We start from the raw sequence: 23371 nt of genomic DNA on the forward strand, positions 1-23371 counted from the left end.
CCGGATAAACCAGCACGAATCACCCCGAAACACTCGACGGAAGCCACATCCCCTGGGGTTCTCCTGGTGTGTATGTTTTGAATTATGGATTCAGATTCTTTACTAGGATTCTTCAGATTTACTATCTCCTCTTTAATAAGTTGTATTTTTCCAGGAATTGTGCATTTAGTCTACATTTTCAAGTTTATTGGCATAAAACAGCTCCGAACACCTTGAGATCTTTGAACGTCTGTAGGAGCCCAGCAGGCCTGCTCTCACTCCTGATCCTGGTTCTGTGCTCTCTCTCTCTCTCTCTCTCTCTCTCTCTCTCTAAATCATCAGCCTCATCAGGGGTTTATCAGTTTTATTATTTTTTTAAAAACTGGATTCTGGCCCTATTTGTTCCTTCCACTGCATTATTTTTCCTGCCCGGTCTGGTTTTGCTCCTGACTCTCCTCTTCCTTCTGCTTCCCCTGGACTCGGTTTGTCGCCCCTTCCTCAGCTGGGGGCATCCGCGGGCCATCCCCCCCCCCACCGTGTTCATCTCCCAGACTGTGTGCAGTGTTCGCATAATTTCAAAATCTTTTCTCATTTTCATTTTCTCATTTTCAGAAGCCATGCGGCTTCTTCTTTGAACAAGGAGTGACTCGGAATCATGTTTCTTAATTTTCAGACACAAGGAAGGTTTTTAATTTCCTTTCGTTTTTATTTCACCGTAATTTTCAATACTCCGAAGTCTTGCAGAGACTCGGTTGCGTGATCCCATGTAGCATCGATTTCTACACCTGCGTGCGTGTGAACACGCGGTTCCTCCTGCGGTTGCTGGGTGCGCGCATGTCTGTTAAGTCAAGTCTGTTAGTCGAGTGGCCAAGTCCGTGTCCTCACTGACCGTCCGTCTGCCCCGTCAAGTTCCAAGACGTGTGTCTACAATCCTCTACTACAACTAGGGATCTGTCTTCTCCTACACGTCTGCCCGCTCTCCTTCCGCGCTATGGAGCGCACCGTCAGGCGCCCACCGCGGGTGTGGCCCGAGCACCCATCAGGAAGGCCGGCAGCGCTCGGGGGTCTTGTCCCCGGGGGCGCGCAGCTCGGGGCCCCCGCGCACGTTCTGCAGGACCTCAGCAAGGGAGAACATGCAGAAGGAGATCTCCTCGTAGGAGACCCTGGCCCCACTCTCATACAGACAAGCAAAGGTCAGGGCTCCCTTGGGGGTGCGCCCGACGGACGCCAGGTCAGAGTAGCCACTGGGGCCCTCGTAGATCACCCAGGGCTCTGTCCAGCTGTGGGGGTCCAGGGGGGAGCGGCTCAGGCGGATTCCCATGTGGAGCCGAGCCCTGCGCCCCGCCGGGTGGGAATACAGCAGCCAGGTGGGGCTCTGAGACAGGGTGGCTGGGGGCCCTGGGAGCTTCAGGGTCCGGGCCTTCCTGGGGTCCCTGAGCCCAGGCCCTGGGCCAGGCTCCTCAGGGCCGTCCCTGCACCCCTCCATCCTGCTGAGCCCCTGGTCCCCTTGGGGGTCTCTGGTGCCCTCCTTTGACGGCTGCTGGACTCCGGGACAGAGGCATGGGGCCTGGGGGTGGTTTCTGGCACCCGCTGACCGTCCCTCACCCCTTGGCCCACTGGAGAGAGGGGCAGGAAAGCCCAGGACGCTGCCCTGGCAGCCCCGGGCGGTCTCAGCCAGGGCGGGCACGAGCTCCCCGGGCAGGAAGGAGGTGCCCCCGTCTGCACTGAGCGCCTGCACGCGGCTGCCCAGGGGGCTCCGGGCGTTGCAGTAGAGGACGCTGCCGGCCTGCCCGCCGTCCACCACGGCCAGCTGGCACTCGCCGGAGCGGAGGTTGGGCACGAGGCCTCCGTGGTGCCAGGTGCGTCCGTGGTCGTCGCTATAGAAGGTGAAGGCGTGGGGGCTGGTCCTGCAGATCCTGCCGAAGCACTCCCGCCGGTCCACGCGGTACGTGTAGGCTGGCACCAGCAGGCGGCCTGAGGGCAGCTGGATGCCGTGGCCCGGGCCCACAGCGAACGTGGCCCAGTCTGCAGGCAGAGGGGCGGCTGGTTATCCCAGCAAGGGGACAGCCGCGGCCCCAGCCATGTATGGTCACCCTGGGGGTTGGGGAGGATCCAGAGCCAGGGCCTCAGATTAGGGGACAGCTCCTGAGGAAGTCACCACTGACCGGGCCCCCTCATCCGCTCTGCTGCCCAGTCTGCACCCCCCAGGGCTGGACAAGCCTCTCTCCACCATTAGCAGGAGCAGGGAGCCCGGGAAGGCCACTCGGCCAGGTTCTCAGCTGGGAGCAGACAGCCAGTCCCTGAGCGGGGACACACAGGCTCCGTCGTATGAGCACCGTGGGGGGGCCTGAGCCCCAGAGAGCAGGCGGGTCGCTGTGTCCTGTCCGGGCCTCAGAGCCCACCACACCCCTGGGCTCAGATCCCACCTACAGGGCCAGCGACCCCTCAGAGGGCCCTGGGCGGTCAGGCCCGAGGGGAGGGCGCAGCAGGAAAGCAGGGAAAGCTTCAGGGCCAGGCCGCGTGCCCAGTCCTGCACCCCCGCTGCGGTTCGCAGGCAGAGGGACAGTGTGAAGGAGGGACCTGGCCGCGGGGTTTGGGTGCTGAGAGCGAGGGACCTCGGCGCTCAGGCTCGCGAGATGGCCTGGTCCGGCCCGGCCCAGCGGGGTCACCCACGCCCCGTTACAGGCCCCGCGGTCCCGCGCAGAAACGCAGTGGGGGGCCCTGGGGCTTGGGGCCCAGGAGGCAGGACGTGTGGTGCCCTCCCCGCCCCTGCACCTCACACGCCCCTCCCCGGCTCGGCCCCGCCCCCCGCCCCCTCCCAGCCCCACTACCCTGCTCGGCCCCGCCCCCCTCGCACCTCCCCCGCCCCCCCCGCTGAGCCCCGCCCCCCGCCTCCCTGCACCTCATACCCCCACCTTCCTGCTCGGCCCCGCCCCTCTCCGCCCCTCCCCGGCTCGGCCCCGCCCCTCCCCTCGCCCCCCCCCCCGCGCACCTCACACCCCCCCTCACCCCCGCACCCCTGCCCCCCCGCCCCTCACACCCCCACCTACCCTGCTCGGCGCCGCCCACCGCCTCCTCCGTGAGGTCCCTGGCGGCGCCCCAGCTGCGCCCCGCGTCCCGGCTGGTCACGCAGCAGAGGCGAGCGGCGTTCCTGCCCGCGGCGATCTGCGCGGCCTCGGGCGTGCGGCCCCGCACCGCGATGAAGAAGAGGAAGACGGTGGCGGTGCGGGCGTCGTGCACCGGGCAGGGGTTCATGGAGCGGTGCTCCTCCAGGGCCGCCGTCGCCAGCACGCGCGCGGCGCCCCACTGCGCGGACACGGGGGGGGGGGGGGGCAGGGCGTGCGGCCTCAGTTTACCTGCGCGCGGCGGTGCCCCGCCCCCGCCCCGCCCCGCCCCGCCCCCTGGTCGCCCCGCTCCGCCCCGCCCCCTGGTCGCCCCGCCCCGCCCCGCCCCCTGGTCGCCCCGCCCCGCCCCGCCCCGCCCCGCCCCCCGTGCGCCCGCCGCTCACCCGCACGGAGCCCCCGGCCAGCGTCCCGCTCCGCTGCACCAGGCGGTGGGCGTGGGCGTCGTCGGGGCTGAGCCGCTGCTCCGCGAAGGCCAGCAGGGCGGGCGCGGGGGGCACGGGCAGCAGCGCGGGCACGCGGTAGGTCAGGCCGCTCCTCTCGCGCCGGAACAGCACGGTCCGCTCCGGGACGCGCGGGGCCCCCATGCTCTGCGCGCCCCGAGCCCCGGGGTCAGCGGGGGCGCCCCCGCCCGCCTGCGCCCGCCCGAGACTGCCCTGCAGGTGCACCCCCCGAGCCTCCCTGGGCCCGCCCCCCAGAGCCCGGTCCCCGCCCCCGCCCCTGCGCCCCTGAGGGCCACAGGCACCCTGCCTCCTCTCCGCCTGTCCTGGGAGTAGAGCCCGGCCCGGGCCCCAGACTCTGCGCACCCTCCACCCTCGGCCCGGGACGCCCGCCCAGCAGGGGGCTGGCCACGTGGACGGTCGGGGCCCACACCGGTCGGTTTCCCCAAAGAGCACCCCAGGCCACAGGGTGCAAGGGCAGGGAGACCCGACCCGCTGGGCGCCCGGCTCACTCTGTCCGACAGGCGCTTCTGGGAGATGCCCTCCCGCCCCCCCACCCCACCCCACCCCACCCCACCCCTCCCAGATCCGGGGTTGTGGGGTTCCAGGAGTGGCCCAGGAGAGTTGGGGAGGGGCCTTGCTGAAGCCAAGAGAGGGGTGCCGTGGGTCTCCTGAAGAGAAGGGGCCTGAAGTCCAGGTCCTAGCAGGACATCCGTGGGGGTAGGGGACCCGCCACCCTGCCCCTTGGGCTTCTGAGCAAAGCGGGGATGTGGGGGGCGAACGGTGAGGTCCAGCAGAACAACCCCACCCACGGGGTGCCCCAGGTGCCTCCCACATGGGCCTCGAGGGAGCTAGAGGCAGCATAGGCTAGAGGAGCAGTGAGAGTGACCCCAAGGAGGCCTTGGACGTCACCACCCTGCTGTCCTGCCCTGTCCTGGGGAAGGGGGACCAGGCCAGCTCTAGTCTGGGCGCTGGGGGTTCCACTGGGAAAGAGCTGCTCCCATACTATAGGAGGAGGAGGCGCAGCCCACAGCCGAGGCTGCAGCCAAGACCCCTCAGTGTCTGACCCCCCCTGTGTCTGAGCCCCCAGCCTCTGAGCCCCCCAGCATCCAAACCCCCCTGTGTCTGAGCCCCCCAGGGCTGAATCCTGCAGCCGAGCCCGCAGCTGGGCACAGAGACAGGAAGCCAAGCTGGGGAAGGCGGGCTGAGCCTGGGGGTTCCCGCAGTGCAGGCTAACCTGGGGGTAGGCAGAGAGGAGCCAACCCTCTAGGCATTGGGGGGGGGTCGCCCCAGCTGGAAGCCACCAGGATGTTAGCATGGCCCCATAAGGCCCTCCTTGCCGCTGTCCAGGCCTCTCTTCCACAGCCCAGCACCCTGAACCCTGGCTGGGCTCCTGCTCCCCCTAACCACCTGTCAGGGCTCCCGTCCTTCAGAGGTCGGGAGGTTGCCTCACTGCTGCTGGGAGTGTGCTCCCAGGGAACCCCATGAAGGGACACACGGGGCAGGGGTGTGCACCTGGGGTCTGCAGTCCCCGCTGGGGCCCTTCCTCCCATGTGCACAGCAGCTGGGAGGCTGGCCCTGGCCCCGGAGGGACGTGAGTGAAGGCGCGTGGTGAGGGAGCCCCGCACAGTCGGGGGCTGCAGATGGCAATAGGTGGGGGCACCCGGGCGGGACTCGGGGCAGCCAGGGCCACTGCCACTGGAAGGGACCTGGGACTCAGCACCGAGTCAGATGGCAAGACACCCCACATCACACTCAGGAGCACGGCTCTCAGGACCGGACGGTGCACGTGCAGGAGCCAGCGGGATGGACATGGAATGGGCTGGGGGCGGAATGAACACCCCTATACAGCAGTGGCCATGCTAGGACCCACGGGAGGCCACACTGGCTGGCTCAGCCTCCACCCCCGAGGTCCCCCCCACAGGCCCGCACCTCAGGCCCCCTATTCCCAAGGCCACCTGCTCCTGAAGGCCCCCAGTGGGCAGTGCACACTGAGTCCAGCAGATGCCCTGCCAACCTCAGCTCTGCCCCCCACAGCCTCTGGGGCCGTGAGAGCCGCTCCTGTGTCCTGCAAGCCCTGGGCCACCCCCCGGCCTCCAAAGGGTAACTGTGCCCAAGTGCAAAGCAGGTGCAGCTGCCGCGTGTCCCTCCAGGCTGAACAGACACAAGGGGACGTTGTCTCTGCTTGGCTTACTCCACAGGCCCTGAGACCCGCTGGACTCCAGGCCCCCCCAGCCCCCCCAGGGAGCCAAGCAGGAGAGATGGAGGCCCACAGACCAGCTGCTCACACTGCCGCCTGCACAGAGCAGGACAGGGCACCCCGGGCCATCCTATGTGGGCCCCGGGTCTCTGCAGAGCCCCAAAGTCCCAGGGCGACCCCCTCAACCTAGGAGGAAGAGTTCTCTTCCTCAGGGGCAGCTGGCCAGGTCTGGCCACATCAGTAGGTTCCAGGGCTTGGTGTGAGCAGGGTAGGATGGCTGTGCCCAACATCCCGCCCTCCAGACAGCTGTCCCCCGACCCCCACCTTCCCATCAGTAGGTCTCCGCCCCCGCCCAGGTCAGGACCCCAGCCTGCTGGGGGTCACTTAAATGCGTGCCTATCTATCAACAGCAAAGGGCTTTGCATATGCGTTTGGCCGTTTGGTGGAGGGGTCCTCCTGACCCTGTCACTTCTGGAAGGGTCTCCAGTCTGGGTGAATGTCCTGGGCCGTGCCGGGAGGGGGGGGGGGGGGGGCCAGGACTCAGTTACAAACCACAGGCCTGGGGGAGCCGGGCCCCACACTCCTGCAGGCTGGCCGGCCCCCACTTTGACCCGCAGCCCCCCAGCCAGGTCACCCGCCCTCCGTGGCTACCCTGGGGCCCTGCAAGGCACCTGCTGCTCTGACCAGGAAACTGTCCCACAGGGGCACCGTGTGGAGCATCTGGCCGGGCGGCCCTCAGCCCAAGAGCGCGCACCGCCCTTGCCCAAGGGCAGCCTGGGGGGACAGAGGAGCCATGAGGGGTTGGGGGCAGGCGAGCAGGGAGGGGACTCACCGGGCTTCGCAGGAAGGCCGTGGAGCTGGCTGTGGGGCAGCTGCAGTTGCTCCTGCTTCTCCAACCCAGTGAGCGCGGCAGGGACAAGGGCTGGCTGTGCGGGGCGGGAGCCGGGGCTGGCGGGGTCCCAGGGCTGCGTCCTGCCAGCGGTGTGGCCCCCAGAGAGGGCGGTGCAGATGGGCACGGCGGGGGGGGCGGGGGAGCTCTCTCCGCCTCGCGGTGCCTGGAACTAGGGGCTCACCTCCAACAAGGCTGGGCTGGGACCGCGGGTGCCAAGGGCCGCAGCTGACCGCTGACCCCTGGATCTCTGCTGCCTCCAAGCCTCCTCCAGAGACCTGCCCCTGGAAACCCAAGTGAGCACTCGTGACCCTCCCAGCACGGCTCGTACACCCAGGACGCAGGCCCCTTGGGTTCTCACTGGGCTTCAGCCCCGTGTCCATGTGAGGTGACCGGCTCAGACTTGGAGGGGACAGCCCCCACCCTAGCACCCGTGACCTGGTCAGGACTCCCACCAGCTGGGCCCTTTCACCAGTGACCGTGTCCAGGTGACTGCCGCCCGGGGGCCTCAGGGGGGCCCTCAGCAGCCCAGGTGTGGGTGAAGGGGCTCTCTGGAGGGCCGTCCTGCTCAGGCTCCCTGTGCCCCACCCGTACCCCCTTGACCTGCCCTCTGATAGCAGGACCACGGGACAGAGCCCAGCACCTGACCTGGACCGCCCACCCCCGTGCACCCGCTGACCTCCCTCCCACATTCTTCCTGAAGCTCTTCTTTCCGGCTGGTCTCTTAACTCGGGCAAAGACCCGGCAGGTGCGGCATCCCGGGACAGACATTGAAACTGGCCTCCCTGCCCCCCGCAATAATCTCGGCCCGAAGGAAGGGCTCTGGGGGTCCAACCACCCGGACCTGCAGGAGCCGCACCCCCGACTCACTGTGCAGATGGACCACAAGGCACAGGCGACTGCACAGTCGCCGTGACCTCGTATAACACTAAGACCCCTGCCCTGGGAGGACACGAGCCGCACGGACATCACACACGACAACTACGTTTCAACAGGTTTCCTTAAGGCACACGCGTGACTTTACGCCTCTACAGACAATGACAAGGCTCCCCTTCCCGAATAGTCCTCCTGACCCTACATAAAAGGAACCCATCCACCCTGGCTCGGGAGTTGGGACAAGGTATTCCCCTCGATCCTCTTACTGGCTGCAACCCAAGCTTCCTTTGGAGACCGCCTACCCACCCACCTGCTCAGGTCCTCGGGAGACCTGAGGAGGGGAGCAAGGAAACCCCCAGGTCAGCGCCCCGGGCCACCCGTGCCCAGATGCAAGCCCGGGCTGTGCTGTGGACGGGAAGGGGGAGACAGGGATGTGGGACAGTGCATGTCCTCACTCTGGGCAGCCCACTGAGGCCCTGGGGGAGGGCACAGTGACCCTCCTCTGGGGGTTCGGCGGCCTCCATGAGGACACCTTGCCAAGGGCAGCGGGCAACCGTAGCCCGACCCCCCAGGACCTGCGAGTCCACCTGAACCCATAGAGACTCCTTAGGAAACTGGCTTTCTCGCCCCGCAACACATGTGGGTGCTCCTCCCCTGGCACACAACCCCCAGTGTCCATCCGGAGGGGCTCAGGACCCGGGTTCTGGTAGCCGGTGCTAAATGACCCTCTCCTAACCACAGCTGGCCCCCTGGCTCCCAAAGTCACTCGGCGACTGGGCTGTCCCTCACTCCCTCCCACCTCGGGCCAGGACAGCTCTTCCCACGCCCGCGTCCTGCCCCTGGGCTTTCACCTCTGCACACCGACCACGTCTCTTGGCTGTTTGGTCTGGACCCCAGGGTCTCCACATCAGACACGACCCCCCACCTCCCAGGGCCTCACCCAAACCGTCTCCCTTCCTCTGTGCCCGGCGTCCGGGCCTCCCGCTGCGCCCCCCAGCCGCCGTACGGCCCGTGCAGGGGGGCCCTCCAGGACCGCGGGAGGAGGCGGCCCACACACCGGCCTCATTCCCTCTGCTCGGGGACTTGGGGTTTGGCTTTGCTTGTTTTACGTTGTTAACACCGAGGAATGCTTGAACGACAAACACTTCACCATTTGAAAAGCTTTTATTCATAGACGCTCCCAAAAATACTCAAAAAAATTTTAAGTACACTCGTAATGATCTTTCCTGTCCACTCATGTAGGGGAGCGCGCGGCTCCTCCTAGGCCCCCATCCCCTCTCCTCTACAGACACAAGAGAGAGCTGGGCGCTCTGTTTTGGTTTTTTTGCTTGCGACAAACGACATTCTATTAGTTTGAGGCTGTACCGTCCGTGCTGAGGGGACAGGAGCACGCGGCCGCCTCGCCGCGTGTCCGCAGACAACACAGCCGCGCCCCTCTACGCGGAGCCCTCAGCCGGCCCGATGCTGGAAGCTCGGAGCTCTATCCCCTCCACCTGCTCACCCCCCCGCGCCCCTACCACCACCCTGATAAATGTTTGCATGAGACACCAGCCGTTTTAAATGTGGAGATTTCACAGGAAAACCTGTATTTCCAGCTTCTCTTGACAAATCAGAAGGTCCGCCTCCTGGGCTTCCTCCATGGCAGGGGCCCCTGCCCCCCGCAGCCACCTGTCATTGCCAAGGCCTGGGTGTCCCTCCGTCCGGCTGCTGAAGGGAGTCCGTACCGGAATCCGTGCCCCGGGGCTTCCCTAGGCGCGGGAGACTCGGGTGTTTGCATGGATTTCCCGGCTGTTTGCCGACGCGCCTCCCTCCAACCATGTGCCCTTTACAGTGTAACAATACCCCGAATTTCCTTCTGCGGAGACAAAACCAGTTTACATTCCTGCCAACCAGAGGCAAAAGCAAATACCCTCGATTCCGACCGCACCTCCGAGTTCCTGCCCAGCGTGCGGCTGGGATCCGAGCCACGTCTGTGCCGCGGGGAGGGGGCAGTGTGTGCCTTGGGCTGGCGGCTGGTGGCAGCGGGCACGTGGGTGCCGCTTTCCCGGAACCCGTGGAGCCTGCCCAATGCTCCAGGCGCTGAGTGTGACTGGGGTCTCTCTGTGGTTTCTTCCCCGTAAAGCCTCATTGCCTTTCAGGGACGTGGCGGCCCCCGGTCTCCCTGCCGTGCTGACCCTCGGGGTCACAGACGAGGGATCCTGGGGCTCCGTGGCTCCCCGTCCCTGTGCGGGGCTGGGGAAGCAGTGCTCGGTGTCCAGTGTCCTCTTACTCGCAACATCTCAGCAGTGTGTCCTCTAATCGCACTGAAAACTCATTCCTCCTACATCTCCCTCCATGAACCTGGGAGCTGCTGCCTGTTCTGACCGCCGGGCTGGCCCTGAGGGGTGCGGCCAGGGCCCCACACGGTCCCTGCCATCCCGCGGGAGGAAAGGCACCCCGGGCGCCTGGCAGATGGGCCGGGCTGAGCCTCTGTTTCTTGGGCACTGAAGGCACCCGGCATCTCTCGGGACCCAGGGTCTACAGCACCCATGGGCACCCCTGCCGGCTCTCACCCCTGGGCTGCCAGGCAGCCAGGACCGCGTCCCGCTGGGCAGGAGCCCCCCAGTCCCTCCCCACCATTGACAAATAGGGACAGCCTCCAGTGTGTCTCCGGGACGACGGCGGGCGTGAGCCATGGGCGACAGTCCCGCAGGCCAGACGTTTCCTCCTGCGCCGGACATCCCGGGGGGGCCATCCCAACAGGGCGCTGGGCTCTGACCAGAAGCAGTTTTCACATTTCTCAACCGAAACCCAATCTTCAGTCGCAAAGAAGCCGCTGACAGCCAGAGACGGGAAGCTGGACGTTCCGGATCCCTGTGGCCTCCTGCCAGCTTCCAGGTGCTGCCTGCGGGCAGGGGCTGCCCGGCGTCTGCGACCAGCGCCACGGCCCACGGCCCGCAGACCCCGGGAGCTGCCATGGGCTCCTCGGAGGCCCCCCGGCCCTGCTGCCCAAGCCCTCTGGATTCCCTGGGTGGGGTCCCTCTGATGGCCAAGGTGCCCGTGTGTGTTCTTCCATCAACATGTGATTAAGTACCACTCCCTTTCCCACCTGCTGAGACCGCCCCACCTGACGCACCAGGTCATCCCCACAGGCTGGGTGTGCCCACCGCCCTGGACCAGGCCCCCACGGCGGAGGCGCCTCCAAGGAGATGGATCACGGGTGGGTGCCTCCATGGGGGTCTCCGCCCGGCCAGCCACTGCCCCGGCAGCCCCCCACCATGAGCCGGTGTCTCTGGGATGACGGGAGCGATGCCGGGACGGGGGCCCTGTCCCCGGTGCTGTCCCTCTACTGGGGGAAGGGGATCTTCTTGCGTGGCTTGTTGGGGAAGTGCAGGGCGTACAGGTGGGCCATGTACTGGAGCTCAGGCATGACCATCCTGCGACACACCTGCTGCGTCTGGTTGTCCAGGTCCGGCCGGAGGTTGTAGCCCAGGATGTTGGCGTCACCCGACTGGTAGGGGTGCAGCCGGGGGTCGGTGATCTGTGTCTTGTTCTTGGCCACGCCGTCCTGCAGGCACTGCGTCATGAGCTCCTGCCGCCGCGCCCGCAGCCGGGCCACTTCGGAGCGCAGGCGCTGTGGCCCCAGCTCGGCCTGCACGCGTGCCCAGAACGTGCGGTTGAAGTGCTGGTACAGGCGCCAGTCCAGGGCGCACCAGCGCTTGGCGCGCTCCTGGGCCTCGGGCGTCAGGCGGGTCACACTGCGCTGGCTGCGCGAGTTGAGGCGGAAGGCCACCACGTCGTCCAGCTGCCAGCGCAGCAGGTGCCGCAGCAGCACCATGGACTCGTCGAAGTGCTCGGCGATGAGCACCAGCTGGAAGCGCTTCTCCACGTCGGCCAGGCGTGCGCGCACGTAGCCCTCCTCGGCCGGAGCGTTGTTGTCGAAGCCCAGGTCGAACCACATGTTGTTCCTGGCGTGGGCGTTGTGCAGGCCCCCTTTCTGGTTGTAGTAGGTCCGCGGCGAGGCCAAGAAGGCGTCCAGGGTCTGCACGTTCCTGAACGCGGGGACGTAGCCCCTGTAGTAGATGAAGGAAGACTCCAGCTGGAACACGGGGTTTCTCAGGATGGAGAAGTAGAACGTGTCGTTGGGCATGATTTTCTGCACCTGTTTGGAGACACGATGGGAAGGGCTGGTGGCTGGCGGGTCCCTCGGGCGCCCAGGCAGGGGCTGTTCTCCTCTCCCCGCACGGCCCGCTCCCGCCGCCAGTGTCCAGAAGGTCCCAAAACACTTGAAGTGGGCCCCACCCCCCTTCTCCCCACCCAGCCTTAGGGAGGCAGGTCAGGGACACCTCCCCCGGGAAGTGACCTCTACCCTGAGACCCCAGTGACCCAGAGGAGGAGCTGTGAGGGGTGTGCCCTCAAGGGGGACCATGTGCAAAGGCCCTGAGGAGGAAGAGGTGGGGGGGGGGCGGTTGGGGAAGCAGGCGTCCAGAGACCAGATGGAGAGAGCGCAGGCCAGCAGGGTGCCCCCTGCGCTTCCAGGAGCAAATTGGGGCAGCTGTCAGGGGAGGGAGCAGGGTGTGCAGCTACCCCTGCGCCCACGGGAGGCTCTGGTGGGGTCTGCACGACAGTGTCTAGACCACGACCACCCCCCCACGGTCACTCCTTAGAGGTACAAAGTGCCCCCTCCTCCACTCCCCCCCTTTCCCAGCCCCACGGCCCCACAGTTCCCCGCACCTCGGGCAAGTTGAACCTCAGGTGGTTGCACATGATGTTAAAACGCCGCTGCAGGCCGGGCTTCGAGCCCCCCCAGCCCTCCACATAGCGAGCCAGGAAGAGCCAGGGGTACCCCAGGTGGAAGCTCTTGCCTGCGGGCAGCGCCACCGACAGGTTGTGCGTCTCCGCGAAGCGGAAGAGGATGTTGAGCACCGTGCTGCTGGCCGTCTTGTGCGTCTTGAGGAACATGACATTGATGATGGGCGGCCCCTCGGCCCGGCCCCCGAGCAGGCTGGGAGGGGAGGACAGCATGGCCACGGTCAACCAGGGAGGGTCCACGGACGCCCCAGCCACGGGGACCCCAAGCCACCTTCCGTCACCACCCCTTCCCTAATCTGAGATCCTCTAATCCACACTTTTCCTACCAGTGACTCCCAAGCTCCGCACCCCAGCCTCAGGCCACCACTGTGCTTCCATCCACCAGGAGGCCCCCAGCCCTGTGGCCCCCCAGGTCCCACTGACACAGACCTGGTGGCTCCCTGAGTGGCTGCAGCATCCATCCCCCCCTCACGCCACAGGTTGGGCCCCTGGGCCCCTGCAGCCCCTCTGGCCCCCAACCTCCTGTCTGGTCCTCAGGGCGCCCAGCACAGCTCTGGTCCTGTGGCCTGGACAGCATATCCAGCGCTTCTGGCCTGACCTTCATGCCTGTACCGACCAACCTGACACCAGGGCCAGTGTGGACGCTGGTGCCCACTCTCGTGACCCCAGGATGGCACCCACCTTGCTATGACTCCCACCTGAGCAGCAGGCCCCCTTCCTGCCCCAGTGCCAGTCCAGTAAGGATCCAGAGGCCTGTGCCAGCCTGGGTAAGAAGGGGGACCACCGGAGGGACCCAGGGACCTGTGGCACCCCGGGAGATCCAACCCAAGAGGTGGAGGGACGGAGAGAAGAACCCTGGAGCCACAAGACCTCCTGGCGGCTGAGCCAAAGCACAGGGCCTAGGGGGCCATCCGTGGACCCTGGGCCTCACATAGGATGAACCTCACATAGGATGAACCACCGGCAGGCGGGGAGCAGAGCTCTGGACCTTCCCAGACCTGCCATGGACCCCAGCCCTGCCTCCTGGCACCTGCTCACCCTCTGCACACAGCAGCTCTGCCCGAGACACGCCGGCCCGGGCCCACCCCCACCCCCAGAGCCCTCCCAGAGGGAAGCCACAGGAAGCCTCCAGAAGGCTATGGGATCCCCAGAAGGAAGGGCCCAGCCCTGCTCCTACAGGGAGGATGAACTGTCAGGACAGCCAGCCAGGGCTGGCTGCTACCCAGAGGGGGCCACAGGGGTGCCATGCCCAAACCAGGGGGCACCCGGGGCAGCACTCACGGTGTGAACAGCCCGGTGTTCATGTACAGGATGCTGGCCAGCAGGAGCAAGATCAGGGCCAGGAGAAGGGCCTGGAGGCACCTGTGGGGCAGAGGGAGCCCTCAGCACCCCACCAGGGTCACGGGAGGGGCCGGCGCCTCCCCCCACCCCATCTGTCATTGCACGTCAGTCCATACTGAGTATAGACCCGCGCTCACCCGTGGGGGCCCTGGGCAGGGGCCTGAGACCCAGGAAGGGCCTGCATCAGCTGATGGGTCTCAGGCCGGGTCCCCTGAGAGAGGCCCCCGAGCTCACATCCCCAGGGGCACCTCAGGGGAGGTGTCCCACAAGGGGACCTTTAGAGGCCCTGCTTGGGTGGGGTGCAGGCATTGGTCCCCCCAATCCCCATCGCCCAAGGAGGATGTTATGACCAGATCAGGGAACAGACAGGGCTGGGACACGGAGTACCCTGTGGCACTGGGGGGACCCCGTCCTCCCATCCCCTGACATGGAGCAGCAGCAGCACGGCCACCATGCCAGCACCCCCTGCCCCTTCCCTCCACCAGCCAGGTGCCCATGTTAGGGCAGGGCACCCTGGAAAACACCATGACAAGGGGCCCCTGCCCCTGACCCACTGGGGCCACCTGGGAGTTCAGGAGGGGCCTGGGAGAGGGGTAAGTGCCTGCGGTCTCCTCTATAAATCCTACTGCTGTACAAGCCACCCCAGACTCACACCCACGGCCCGAGCCAGCCCCCAACCTCCACTGGGGTGTCTAAGGCATCAGGTCCCGATGTGCCCCCCAAGCCCCTTCCCCTGCTGGATGGGGCTCCCTTCTGCCTGGTCTGGGCCATCTGTCCCACCTTCTGTCTGGAGCCCCATCTGCTCACCTCCTCCTGCAAGGCTCCTGGGATGGTGGCAGCCTGCTACCCCGCTGGTTGGCTCCTGTCCCTGCCCAGTGGCCCTGCTCCCTCAGCAGCCCAAGTGACTTGGATTCGAAGGCCCAGCATGCTCAAACCCACCCCCTTAGTTTAAAAGGCAACGCTTGGGGCCCCTGGGTGGCTCAGTGCTTGGGCGTCTGCCTCAGGCTCCGGGCGTGACCCCGGGGTCCTGGGATCGAGTCCTGCATCAGGCTCTCTGCATGGAGCTGCTTCTCCCTCTGCCTGTCTCTCTCTCTCTGTGTCTCTCATGGATAAATACATAAAATATTTTAAAATAAATAAATAAATATAATCCAAAAAAAACCCCACTTGCTCTTGAAGTTTAATTTAAAAAATGGGGTGCCTGGCTGGCTCAGTTGGTAAAGCATATGTGACTCTTGATCTCAGGGTTGTGAGCTCAAGACTCACACTGGGTGTGAAGCCTACGTTAAAAAATAAATAAATATAATACAAAGCCTCTGGAAGTTTAACACAATTCCCAGAAGAGAATGTTTAACTAGCAAGTCAGTTTTAAAGTTCAAATGGAAGTAAATCATACAGTAGGGGCCAGGAAAATTCTTTTTTTTTTTTTTTTTATCACTGTATTTCATTCCCGGCCTCTGATGCCCCTGGCACATCCCGGCCATCGGGGGGACCTCCGGGCCCGGGCCTGGAGCTGGTCGCACCTCCCAGCAGCCCTGGGTCCTACTGCGGGAATGGTCTTTAGAGACCACAGTCTGGGGCTTGAGGTGCTCACTGCTCGGGAAGGCGGTGGCTTTGGGGCCCAGTCAGGTGACAGAGCAGGACGCTGCTCACATGAGGGCAGAGTCCCAGGGTCCCTCGTGAGCTCTCACTGCTACGTCGAGCTGCCTCTCAGCTACAAGCCCAGGGCTGCGGCTTCCTGCAGGAACCCCTGCCCCCCCATCCCCCGTCCCCCGTCCTGCACAGTGGGCTGCTCTGAGGAACGGGAGGTGGGGAGCTGCAGCGGCCCATCATGCCTCATCTGCTCCATCCACGCTGCATACATGAGAGCAACGCTGAGCCATTTCTCTGCAGTCTGCCCCTTTTTTTAAAAAGATTTTATTTATTTATCCATGGGAGACACAGAGAGAGGCAGAGACCCAGGCAGAGGGAGAAGCAGGCTCCCTGCGGGGAGCCCGACGCGGGACTCGATCCCAGGACCCCGGGGTCACGCCCGGAGCCCGAGGCAGATGCTCCACCGCTGAGCCCCCCAGGGTGTCCCTATCCTGCCCCTTCTCCATGAAGGCAGGAGACCACCAGCCAGCACAGCATCAGGCTCCCAGCTGGAGGCGCCGGGTTCCCAGAGGGCCCGGTCATCTGCGCCCAGTGAGAAGCAACAAGCTCTCCCAAACCCCAAAGGGATACCCTCTGGAAGGCCACACTGTGGTCACGGGTCACAGGGTTCTTGAACCAGTCAAACCATTTCTTTTAAAGATTTTTCTATTTATTTGAGAGAAAGAGTGTGTGTGTGTGTGTGTGTGTGTGCACGCGCACACGCAGGGGGCAGAGGCAGAGGGAGAAGCAGACTCCCTGTGGAACAGGAAGGCCAATGCAGGACTCGATCCCAGGGCTCTGAGGTGGTGACCTGAGGCGCAGGCCGACCCCCATCAGACTGAGCCCCAGGTGGCCCTTGGAGCCGCTTCTCCTGAGGCCTTGAGACCCTTCCGGGCAAGACGGGTTGTTGCCCCTTTGGACCTGGTGCCTGTGAAGCCACAGTAGTTTTATGGCTCCACATATGATTATTTTAACTCCTGGGGTTTATGGCCCTTATAGAACCATTTGAATGCCTATTGGATAAGGACCCTGTGAAACGTTAACCAGGCCAGCCTGTAGGCCTGTGCTCTTCCTCAGATGGTGTCGTGCCATGAGACTCCCTTCTGCACAACACGGCGTGTTTGCTGGCACCTCGCCGGGGACCTTAATAAAAGTCCAGCACACACCGACCATCTGTTTGAAATTTCACCTCTAACATCTACAGTCGCCCCTGGCCCGGGGTGTTCATCTCGGTCCTTCACAGCTGCACAAGCAGAACAAACAGTCCCCAGAGGAATCGGTTGGTTTCTATCAAGAGAGGCTCCTCCTTTGCCAAAAGATCCTCTGGTCCAAACAGCCCCAGGGTCTGCGGTGTCCCAGGCTGCAGAGGCGCCAGCGCGCCAGGTGGCCAAGCCTCAGGGCCGCGGCCGGGAGCCACTGCAGGTGGGCAGCATGCTCGCCAGGCGGCCAGACGGGGGCGGGGGGGGGACCCCCGCTCTGGCCTGCGTGTGCCTCACACCCAGGAGCTGCTCACAGACGGGCGTTCTTAGCAGAGTCCAAGGGACACGCAATTCTAAATGACTGGATTGTTTGGTACGTGAATTACACGTCAATAAAACTGTTTAGAACGATAAAAAATTTAAAAAAATTCTTAAAGAGCTCAGCTGCCAAGGAAATTGGAAGCCAATAACTGTGGGAATAAATAAACAAACACAGCTGGAGAGGGGGTCCGGGCTGACGACATTGCTTCCGAGGGGCCTGGGCGGACGGGCTTCCTTCCTGCTGCCCCCCGGGGTGCTCGCCGTGCCAGCACAAGGGTCCCTCCAGAGCAGCCTTTCCATCACGGGGGGCCTGGGTTGCTCAGTGGACAGATTTTAAAGAGTCTCAAACATCCCGCATCTGCAGTCACTGGGGGGTGGGGGTGCTCCGGGCCCAGTGTCCGGGTGGCGGGCCTGCTGCCTGCCTCAGGAACGTCTGCGAGGCTGGTGGCCGGCAGTGGCGGGGGGGCCAGCAGGCTCCCGCCCAGGCCTCACCAGAGGGGCCGCAGAGTCCCCATGAGTGACACCAGCAGCCCTGCCAGCGGGGGCCTGAGAGCCGACGCCACCTGCCTGGCGGGGCTGGTCCAGTCCTGCTGGGCCCCAGGGGGAGTTCAAGGCCCCAGGTGAGCGCCCCAGGTCCTCAGGGAGAACCCCCGGGCACCCGGGTAGGAGCCCTAAGAGCTCTGGGATCGTGGATCACTCGTCCATCCCCAGCTCCGGAAGCTTCTGGCTCTGCGGAGTTTCTCTGCTAATGAGGGAGACTCACGTGGGTCTTTGCGGAAATGTGTTTTTACAGCATCGCACACACACAGCCCTGCAGCACCACCTGAGCAGCCCCTACAGACGGACATCCGCCTCAGTGGCATTCTAGAAGGACACAAAACCAAATGTCTGACGGTCGTTCGGTGGCCAGACAATTTCAGCCAAAAGGTCCTCTGGTCCAAACAGCCCCAGGGTCTGCGGGGCTGCGTTGTCTAGAAAAACAACACTGAGCCTAACCTCAGGAGCTGACAAGTCAGGCAGGCAGAAGCCCCAGAAGGCCCCGGGCTGCACCCAGCCCCCTGCCACCCACCCCATTCCCGCTCCGCGGTCCCATGGCCTGGGCAGAGCAGAACCGCCAGGAAGGAGCCAGCCCGCCTCACACACGTGTAGGCTCAGTGGTCGAGGGCTGCGGAGCTGTGTGTCCACCCGCCCTCTGGACCCAGCTGGGGGCCTGCTGGGAACCCACTCTCCTTGGCGCATCCAGGGCCCCAACCGGAGCTCACACGACAGATTCAGAGTTGTCCAATACCCCCTCCCCGCAAGCCCCCCCCCCCCCCCCCCCCCCCCCCCGTCATCCGTGCATGTCAACCTCGCCTGGGCCTCACCAGGCCCCAGGTGCACTGCAGGGCACAAGGGTAAGCTGAGGGTACAGGGGGCAACGAGGGGACTGGTCATCCCTCAGGTCTCCCCCCGACAGCCAGAGGCCCGGCCTCGGGAAAGCAGGGCCCCGGGCTCAGCGGCCCAGGACGCACAGTGAGGGGCTGGCCTCCGGAGCCCCAGGGAGCAGGATCCAGGTGGGGCCGGGCGCAGCACTGCCCGAGGTCTCCCCAAGGCCAGGGATAGCTCCCAGTGCTGGGGACTCTGTCCTCCGGGCGCGGGGCGGGGGGAGCAGGGCAGTGCCCGGGTGGCTCCTTGGGTTGGCAGGGACCCCTGATCTCAGCCCAGGTCCCGATGTCACACCCTGAGCCGAAGGCCGATGCTCCGCCCGGGAGCCAGCGCCGCACCCCGACGTGTCGGGAGTGAACGGCAGCCTCGGATGCAGGAAGGACCCGTCACCCCTCTCAGCAGGGACTTTAAACTCCTGATGGCGAATGCCCCCCCCAGTCCCCCTGAGGCGTGTGTACGAGTCCACCTCTGAACCTCGTCCTGCGGTCGCCTGAGTCAGGACGGGCGTACTCTGCCCCGGGGCGGGTCGCGGTGCCAGGTGAGCCCGGGCGATGGCTCGACTCCCGGGCGTTCCACACCCTGTCCCTTTCCCGCCAAGAAGGACGCCACACCTGCGGCCACGGCCCGGCCACCCAGACAAACAGTGGGTCCACCCGGCCCATCTCGGCCTGAGCCTCCCGCGAGCTGAGCAGCTCCCCGAACCCTGAGCCCCAGGCCTCCGGGAGGACGCCCCCTCTGGGACACAGCCTCCCCCGCGGCCGGCACGTGCCCCCCTCATCAGCAGCTGGGCCCCCACCCCTGTCTGCTGACCCCCCGCCTCGGGCCCGAGGCCCGCACGCCGTCCGCGCCCCCAGGGACGGGTGTAGGGGCCCCCTCCTCGGCCCTGCGGGACCCGGCCCCAGAGACCCGCTGCCGGAGGGGCCCAGGGACGGGTCCTTGACCCCAGCACAGACCTGGGGCCTCCAGAGGGGCGGCGGGGGGGTCCTGTCAGGGTCTGAGGGGGTGGAGGCGGCCTCCGGGGGGCAGCATCAGGGCAGTCAGCAGGCCCCACAGCCTGCCCCCTTGCCCACGCCCGCCGCAGCCCAGGCCTCAGGCCCCCGCAGTGCAGCCACCAGGCGCGGTCCCGGCGGGGTCCTGGGTGGCTCCAGCAGGCGGGTGACCACGGTGACCACGCGGCCAGGCAAAGGCGAGCAGAGCACTTGCAACCGCCCTCCTAGAAGCTCCAGGACGGGTTGTCGACACCCAGCCCACTAGCCACACACGGGGGCAGCACCCTGACAGCCAGCCATCAGCCCCCGGCTGGCTCCCACTTGGCCCCCGGCCCTCGGCCCACGGGCTCTCCGCCCAGCCCACCCGTGGGCAGCACTGCTGGGCAACAGACACTTCCCAGGTCCCCCGGAGCCCCCACGGCTCTCGGGACTGGCCCTCGGCCCGCAGCCACAGCCATCGGGTCACACACCTTCCAGGGGCTCACACCCACCGCGGGGTCCACTGTGGGGTCCTCAGGGATCCGCCCTCTAGGGGATATTCGTTCCCCAGAAACAGAGCCAAGCCTCAAACCAGAAACACAGGTTTTCAGGAGGCCCCTCAAGTGACGAGTGACGTCCTCAGGGCCCCAAGCTGGGACATTCAGGTTTCCAGTCCAACCACCGAGACTCACCCCCCGGGGCTGCTTCCCCAGTGACAACGGGAGCCCTGCTGGGGATGCCGTTCAAGTCGGGGGGTGAGGATATCGGTGCCTTAACAATCACCACCCAGGGGCCTGGCAACACCACAAGCCCCCCTGGTGGGGAAGGTCCTGTCCTCGCCCCCAGCAGCTCCCCTGACTGCCCCCCACCCCTGGTCACGCCGGCCTGGGACTGTCCCCCTGTCCTAGGGCCATGGCTCAGTCTCCCTGTCAACGGGCCAAGCACGCTGGGCTAAGCGGGAAGAGCCTCCAAACATTTGCACAATTCAAGGAAAATAAACATAAGGTTCTGGATGTTCGGGGCCTTTTGAGGCTGCGGGGATGGTGAGCGGGACTAAGCGACCCAGGGAGCCCTGGCTCGGCGGGCTGTGACCTGGACTGGTGAGCCCGGGGCACGCCGAGCGGCTGCAGCTCCAAGCCGCGGCAGGACAGCCGTCCCCATAGGTCTGGAACTCACCGTCCTGCTGCCCCATGGGCAGGCTGCCTCCTGGGGCTCCCTGGGCCCCTCCCCTGCCTCCAGCTAATGGAGTGACCCCCCGCCAAGCCTTTATGCCTCTTCCTCGCCGAAGGGTGACCACCCAGCTCCCGGAAGGGGGACACCTGACTGCCCCCCCGCTGGCTCCTGGGGGACCCCTGGCCTCACCCAAGGGAGGGAGTCACATCTTCAAACAGGCTGGTCGTGCCTGGGGCCCGTGGAGAGGGCACATGTGAGGATGAGGCAGAGAAGGAAAATGCAAAGCATTTCCAGACACACCCTCCTTCCCCTAAACCGAGTGTCCAAACACCCACATCCCTCTGGGTGTACTCTGGGCACAGAGCTGCAGGGCCGGGCACCGGGACCCCGCAGGGGGCTCACCTTAAGTCCCTCGGGCCCCCCCATGGGCACCCCAAGGTGCACACGTGGGTACATGGCCCCGAAGTATTGGGGCCTGGCTGGGAGCCCCACCAAAGCCAGGGAGCAGCCACAGCAAACGGGGGTCCCGGATGACAGCCAGGGGACAACGCCGGGGCCCTGGACACCCAGCAGCCGCCCACCCGGGCCTGAAGCCCACGCAGCAAACTGTCATCCCCTTGGCCCTGAGCCTGTGTCCCCCGAGAGGCCTGGGGGGACAAGCCGGGGTCACTCGGGGTCTGAAACGAAGCCCCAGCGTGCTGAGTTCAGGGCACGACTGCCAATCGGGTGACTTCCTTTAGTTTTATTCTAAGATCTTATCTCTCGGAGAGAAGCGCGCGCAAGCAGGAGCAGAGGGAGCCAGGCCGCTGGGCAGGGAGCCCCCAAGCGTCCCGATCCCGGGCCCCAAGGCCATGAGCGGCGCCGCCGGGCGCCCTGGTGACTTCCCTTTAAAGAGATGCCGAGCGGCTCGTTTCTGCCAGGTCCGGACGGCCCGGGAAGCCAAGAGGTGCGCCGAGCAAGCGCGGACCCCGGCCCCTTACCTGTGGGTGCCCCCTGGTGCGGCAGGCATGCTGGCAGGCCTGGGGCGAGCGCGGGGCGCGGGCTGGGCAGACGCGGGCGGCCGGCTGGGGCTCGCGCGGGCGGGTGCGGCGCCCACACCGTGTGAACGTTAGTCCCGGGAGCTGACCTGCGCTCCGGTGCCAGGCCACACCCTCCGCCGCCCAGCTCGAGCTCTGGCTCAGGAAGAACCAGACCTGGCCTGGCCGGGCGTCTCCCAGCTCACCTGCAGGGCACCCACCTGCTGCCAGGGGCCCCTCGGCCAGCGGGGGGCGGGGGGGGCTGGGGACCCTCCAGGACCCCCAGACCCCGATGGCACATTCACGTGTGAGCTGAAGGCCGCCGGTCGGTCGACCCCTCGGAGAGTGAACGAGGGAAACACCGGATCAAATTCGAGACTGTTCACTTCTCCTTCCCCAAAGCTGGCTTTATGTTAGGGGAGTTTCATTATTTTATTACATTTCGCGTGAAAAAAGAACTTTAGAAAAAGGACACGGTAACGCAAGACAGAAATATGATATTTTTTTTTTTTTTTAGATTTTATTTATTCATGAGAGACACAGAGACACAGGCAGAGGGAGAAGCAGGGTCCCCGCGGGGAGCCCAATGCGGGACTTGATCCGGGGACCCCGGGGTCCTGCCCTGAGCCCAAGGCATCTGCCTTCACCATGGAGTCTCCGGGGGCCCCAGAAATAAGAGTCAGCTTCACTGCAGGCAAGTCCATTTCCCTCAGGAAACAGGTGAATGGACTTTGAAGTCATCGACCGGGGGGGGGGGGGGGGGGGGGGGATGGGCACGTCAGCAGCTCGCCACGGGTGCGGAGTCCCACAGAAAAGGGCAAAACCCACCAAGCCTCGGGGGGTGGCACCGGGTGGAGGCCTCAGCACACCTGCCGCCCGCTGCCCCACACGTGCCTTAGAAGCAGGGTGGGTGTGCCGGGGGCTCGGGGAGGGGCCGCTGTGGGTGAGGCCAGGCTGGGGTCCCCCCGCCCCCCGGTGCCAGGACTCGCACCCCCAGGGGGCCGGCGGGAGGCAGCGTGTTGCCGCTGTGCACGCAGCATCGCATGGAGCTCCTGGCTCCCGCTCAGGGGGCACGGGGTCTGCACCCAGGACGACCTTCAACCCACTGGGTGGGGGGTGAGGCTCGTGTCCTCCCCTGGGAGCCTCCAGGAAGGATGATGAGGAGGCAGCACGTAGGTCACTTCCACGATGGGGAGACCCTGCCCAGGAGAGCATGTGACACCCAGACGCTTGCCGACGCGCGACAAACGCCCCCAGGATGCGGAAGCTGCCAGCAAGCGCCCGTCTAGTGCTGGTGGCTCGACCACCGTCCCGCTCAGGGCTGGGGTCTGTTCTGCGCCCAAGCAGCCACAGCTGCGGGTCCCTGCGAGGAGGGTCACGGCACACCTCACGCCCCGTCTCCCCGACCAGCAAAAGCACACGGCCAAGCCCCAGGCCGGGGGAGGGCAGTGGGGCCTCCGCGAAGCTGCGGCCCACACACGGTAGAGAGCCGCTCCCCCACGGGGCCTCTGGGGCTGGGGGGTCATCCGTGGGACACCCCGTGCAGCGCCCCAGCCCCAAGCCAGGTGACAGGTCACTGGATGGAGAGCAGGCGGCCCCGGGGATGCTCACAGAGGGAGGCGCGTGGCCCTGGCCCGACCTGGCCCCTCCCCTGCATCCCGAGGTCCCCACCCCGGCCCCTCCTGGGGGCTCCTCTGCTTCCCCGGGGCTGTGGTGAGGCCGAAGAGCCGTGCAGACAGCTGTCACCGCAGCCTCGAGGCATCCCTCATCCCGGTCACCAGGGCCCAGGCACCGCGACAAGCACCCAGCTATGGGCTGAGTGGTGGCAGAAACCAGAGCTGCCCGCATTGAAGGCCTGGCCTGGCCGTAACCAGGCAGCAACCTCGGCCGTGATGGGGGCGGGGCTCGGGCACAGGACCGGGGACACCGGCTGCAGGGGCAATGCCCAGTGTCTGAAGCCACGAGCCCTGGCCACTGGGGGCTGGGGGGCTCGCGGGGT

The 23371-nt window shown here is 65.7% G+C and overlaps 2 protein-coding genes across 3 annotated transcripts; both read right to left on the minus strand.

The window, feature by feature from the left end:
• Positions 1–659: 659 nt before the first annotated feature.
• Positions 660–7015, minus strand: NEU4 (neuraminidase 4). Of its 2 annotated transcripts, XM_072718881.1 has the most exons (4): positions 6574–7015; positions 3488–3691; positions 3030–3285; positions 660–2004 (listed from the first exon to the last, which is right to left on the minus strand). In XM_072718881.1, the coding sequence occupies exons 2-4, from the start codon at positions 3686–3688 to the stop codon at positions 1019–1021; spliced, it is 1443 nt and encodes a 480-aa protein (XP_072574982.1). In that variant the 5' UTR covers positions 3689–3691; positions 6574–7015; the 3' UTR covers positions 660–1018. The 2 variants fall into 2 exon arrangements, with proteins under 2 accessions (XP_072574982.1, XP_072574981.1); XM_072718880.1 differs by lacking the exon at positions 6574–7015 and having other exon boundaries at positions 3488–4795.
• A 1636-nt stretch (positions 7016–8651) lies between these two features.
• Positions 8652–21497, minus strand: GAL3ST2 (galactose-3-O-sulfotransferase 2). Its single transcript, XM_072718882.1, has 4 exons — positions 21337–21497; positions 13579–13659; positions 12220–12490; positions 8652–11647 (listed from the first exon to the last, which is right to left on the minus strand). Exons 1-4 carry the CDS (start codon positions 21363–21365, stop codon positions 10832–10834), a joined length of 1197 nt encoding a protein of 398 aa, XP_072574983.1. The 5' UTR covers positions 21366–21497; the 3' UTR covers positions 8652–10831.
• Between the last annotated feature and the right edge of the window lie 1874 nt (positions 21498–23371).

Source organism: Vulpes vulpes, chromosome 9 (genome assembly GCF_048418805.1).
Source record: "Vulpes vulpes isolate BD-2025 chromosome 9, VulVul3, whole genome shotgun sequence".
Classification (NCBI taxonomy): Eukaryota; Metazoa; Chordata; class Mammalia; order Carnivora; family Canidae; genus Vulpes; species Vulpes vulpes.